Genomic DNA, 3,584 nt, shown 5'->3' with positions numbered 1-3,584 from the left:
ACAGGGCTGTAGAAGCCATTCCGAGGGGCAAAACAAACGCGAAGTCAAAAACAGTCCGGGTCAAATACTCTACCAAGATCAGTCCGTCCAAATCAGTAAGCAGAAGAGAAGTCAAATCCAGATCCAAGTCAAGTCACGAGAAAAGCAATCCAAAGACACAAATAAGCACGGAGCTACAAGCGAACGTTCTCCTCAAGCGGCGGCAAGAAGAGAACTGAGGGAAGGGGCCGTTGGCCGCTGGAGGAGCATGTGACCGTTTGGGCGGGAAACGGTCGCTGAGGCGCGTGGCAAACGGCCCCTTCGGAGCTGGGAAAGCGATAAAAAAATCTTCCGGCGGCTGGCCTGCGCGTGCGCAGTACCCATGTGTGGAGGCACAGAAGAACGAAGATGAAAATTAGGTTTTTTTCCATATAAATGTTAGTTTGAAATTTTTTTTTACACCAAATAATTGTCATAAGTCCACAAAATTAAAATTTGAGTCTCACACAGGCGTTCTGTGTTTTTTTGGGGGAGGGGGGAGATTGCTCGTTATCCTCAAAAGAAAAATTGTCCTAACGGAAGTCCACCTTCCAGTTCTCCATAAAACCATGGTGGTGACCTGCGTATGTCTTGTACTCTCATTCTTCTCCATTGTTTTTTTTTCAAGTCATCCCTCAGCCTCCTGAGCTCCTTCTCCAATGATAAAAGTCTTCTTTTCAGGTTGGCAATATTTCTTTGATGTTGCCGGTTCTTTTTCTCGATGGTGCATTGTCTTTCGTTGAATTTTCTCACTGTTGAAAATGAAATCACCAATTACTGATTGAATTTCATGCAGCAACTGAGAAACCTATTTAAACTGATGCTCTGACACTGATGTTTAGGTAACTTTTAAAAAAACCTTTACATGGCACCAGCAGTACACAGAATGCCACAAATATCATTTGTTTACCAAAATACATAGCTGTAGGCTGAGGATGCATATTATGTTATTTTAACAGGTACGGTGCTGTGTCCTCTGTATATTTAATTACTCTGTGAGGGGGCAATAATCACATTAATGTTTAAATTGCATGAGAAAGTGATGCTCAATAGTTTCTTACTTGTCTCCAAGCAGCTTTTCTTAATTGCCTCAAGATTAGCAAATATGGAGACATCACCCAGTGATGCTTCTGCTATGGTCTGTGTTCCACATGATTTTTTCTCTGCTTTGACAGGTGTTCCCTCGCCCACTGCACCTACCAATGATGCAAAGGAGTGGAAGGGGTTGATAAACTCTCAGCAGATGCTCACCAATACTGAAAATGTAATTCTGTGTTCATAGGGGTTTCGGGTTCCCATACACACCTGAGGTTGATTGCTGTTGATTACTAAAGGTGATCCCCGAAGGTCCTGCCCTGTTCAACATGTTTCGACAATCCTCCTCCTCTGGGGTCGATGATGAGTCAATATAAATGGGACCCTCCTGTACCTCTCTTCCATGCTCGGATCCTGCAGTCGGGATGGCTTTCTCTGTACTCGCTCCTGCAATACAATTATAAAGACAGAAGGTTAAAATTTTTTAAAGATTTGAACCAGTAACACCAAAAATTTTTGGGAAGACTGGTGTGGGTGGGTGGCAATTTGTCTAACCAGCAATTCAGAGTTTGTGAACAGAAAGAGTTGTGCAGTAAAACAGGCGGTGACATGGATTTCTGCATGTTACTCCACACTGTCTCTGCATGATGGCTCACAGCCAATGGTTAACGACTATTAAAAAAATGAGACAGAATGCCTGTTGGTCCATCGTGTTAATGATGTGCTCACCGTTCCCAAAAAGGTTTTTCCTGATGGCCTCCAGAATCCCTGTCTGGTGTGCATCATCCAACGTTGCTCCATGCATGCTCAGTTCCCTGCATGGTGTCTTATCCCCCTTTCTAGCTTCTCCAGCAAACATGTTATCTGGTGAAGTTCCTCAAGTAAAGAAGGGGAAAATAATTTTTTTAAACGATCACAAATCCTAGTATGATTCCTGTAACATTTAGAACATCACTAGTCATGTCTTGGAAAAATATGCAAACCTGCACTTGAGAGCGAGGCAGCTGCCTGACACTCTTCTGAAGGGTCAGCAGTAGTGCTTGGTGCATCTAACTCGTCCTCCTCTCCCATCTCTGATGAGTCAACATTGATGGGACCATCACACTCATCCTTATCAGACTGTGTAGCTCTTTCCTCCACTGACTGTCTTCTGAATAGTCCTAAAACCAAACATTAGTTTGCAATCACAAAGACAAACCCACTCTGGCAACTTGGGGAATTTTTTTTTGGTGACCTAAGGGCGCATCCCTTGCTGTGCATTGTTTGAAAGGGAAAAATACATAAGAGTATAAAAATCCACTGTTGGCACCTCCACAAGTCAGGAGCGTGACAGGAGTGAATATGTGTGTGAGTGAGGCAAGGAATGTTCTGTGAGTTCGGTGAGACAGGAGCTGCTGGGAACAAGCATGCTTGATCATACATGGGTGCCATGAAGAGTCTGCACAGTCGGGGAAAGTGGTTTTAGGAAACACTAAGAGCTAAGCTACAAGTGACGGCTGACACAGGTTGGACAATTGTTATCCTCCCTCAAGTTTTGATTGGAAATGTGGGCATCCTGGTCTTGCAGCTTTAATTGAGAGACAAGCTGTAAAGCCAGGATGCCTACATTTCCCGTCGAAACTTGAGGGACGCTGACAAGTGTCCAACCACTATCAGGCCTCACTTTTAGCTTGGCTCTAAGATACGCACCTTCGAAGCGTCTGTCCTCCCATCTTGGTCGGCCTGCAGCCTCCCATAGACGCATCATCGCAGAATGGTGCCGAACACGTCCGCTCGCTCTAGGGATTCCCTGCCAGGCCTCCAGAGACCCCAGGAAGTCACTCTTCAATTTTTTGAACTTGGTGCGGCATTGTTCAGGGGACCTCAGGAAGCCATGGCGATGAAGGACAGTCGACAGAGGACGGTAGATCATCCTGTTCTTGAAATGAGTGCTCGACATGAGCTTAACAGCATGCCCACCTTCCAGGATGGTGTCTAGAAGAAGAGATATTTCTTCCGATTGCCAAAAAGTTCCTCTGCGCTGCGCAGACATTTCTGCCGCCATGTTGCCACGTAGCAACGCACTCCCCAGGCCATGCTTTCCCAGCAGCCTTAGGGCGGGATTACATCGCTCGCACGTGACCCAAACAACCTCCGCAACTGTTGCCCAAGGTTTCCTCAGGCAGCCCTATGATTCAAAGAATTTTTGGAATCGTCTACTGAATTGACAGCAGAGATTTAGATAAGCGCTCAGAAAAGGTGTCGCAAAAGCCCTCTAGGGAGAATCCTCAAATGTCATGAAACCCGCAGAGTGGCCCCCACTCCTTTTTCAATGAAAACAGAAAATCCACACAAATCAATAGCATGTTTGGATGGTTAACTAATGCTTTTAATTTTTGGATGGCTCAACATGAACAATTTTTTTATTTATAAACCGCACACATTTGTCAGTAACCAACATTTTCAAACATGGTTCTTTGTATTAACCACCTATTTTTGAGCGGGGGCAATTCCCCCACTTGGTCATTGAGAACCAAAACCTGTAACTTGGA

At 45.0% G+C, this 3,584-nt stretch overlaps 1 protein-coding gene across 1 annotated transcript; it reads right to left on the bottom strand.

Moving 5' to 3' along the window:
* Nucleotides 1-474: 474 nt before the first annotated feature.
* LOC129335387 (uncharacterized) lies at nt 475-2,806 on the bottom strand. Its single transcript, XM_054987830.1, has 5 exons — nt 2,743-2,806; nt 1,783-1,929; nt 1,324-1,500; nt 1,080-1,214; nt 475-770 (listed from the first exon to the last, which is right to left on the bottom strand). The coding sequence occupies exons 1-5, from the start codon at nt 2,798-2,800 to the stop codon at nt 535-537; spliced, it is 753 nt and encodes a 250-aa protein (XP_054843805.1). The 5' UTR covers nt 2,801-2,806; the 3' UTR covers nt 475-534.
* Between the last annotated feature and the right edge of the window lie 778 nt (nt 2,807-3,584).

The sequence above is a fragment of the Eublepharis macularius genome, chromosome 9, assembly GCF_028583425.1.
Source record: "Eublepharis macularius isolate TG4126 chromosome 9, MPM_Emac_v1.0, whole genome shotgun sequence".
NCBI classification, from domain to species: Eukaryota; Metazoa; Chordata; class Lepidosauria; order Squamata; family Eublepharidae; genus Eublepharis; species Eublepharis macularius.
The sequence above is the reverse complement of the archived record's forward strand: the minus strand, read 5'-3'. Positions and strand labels throughout refer to the sequence as shown.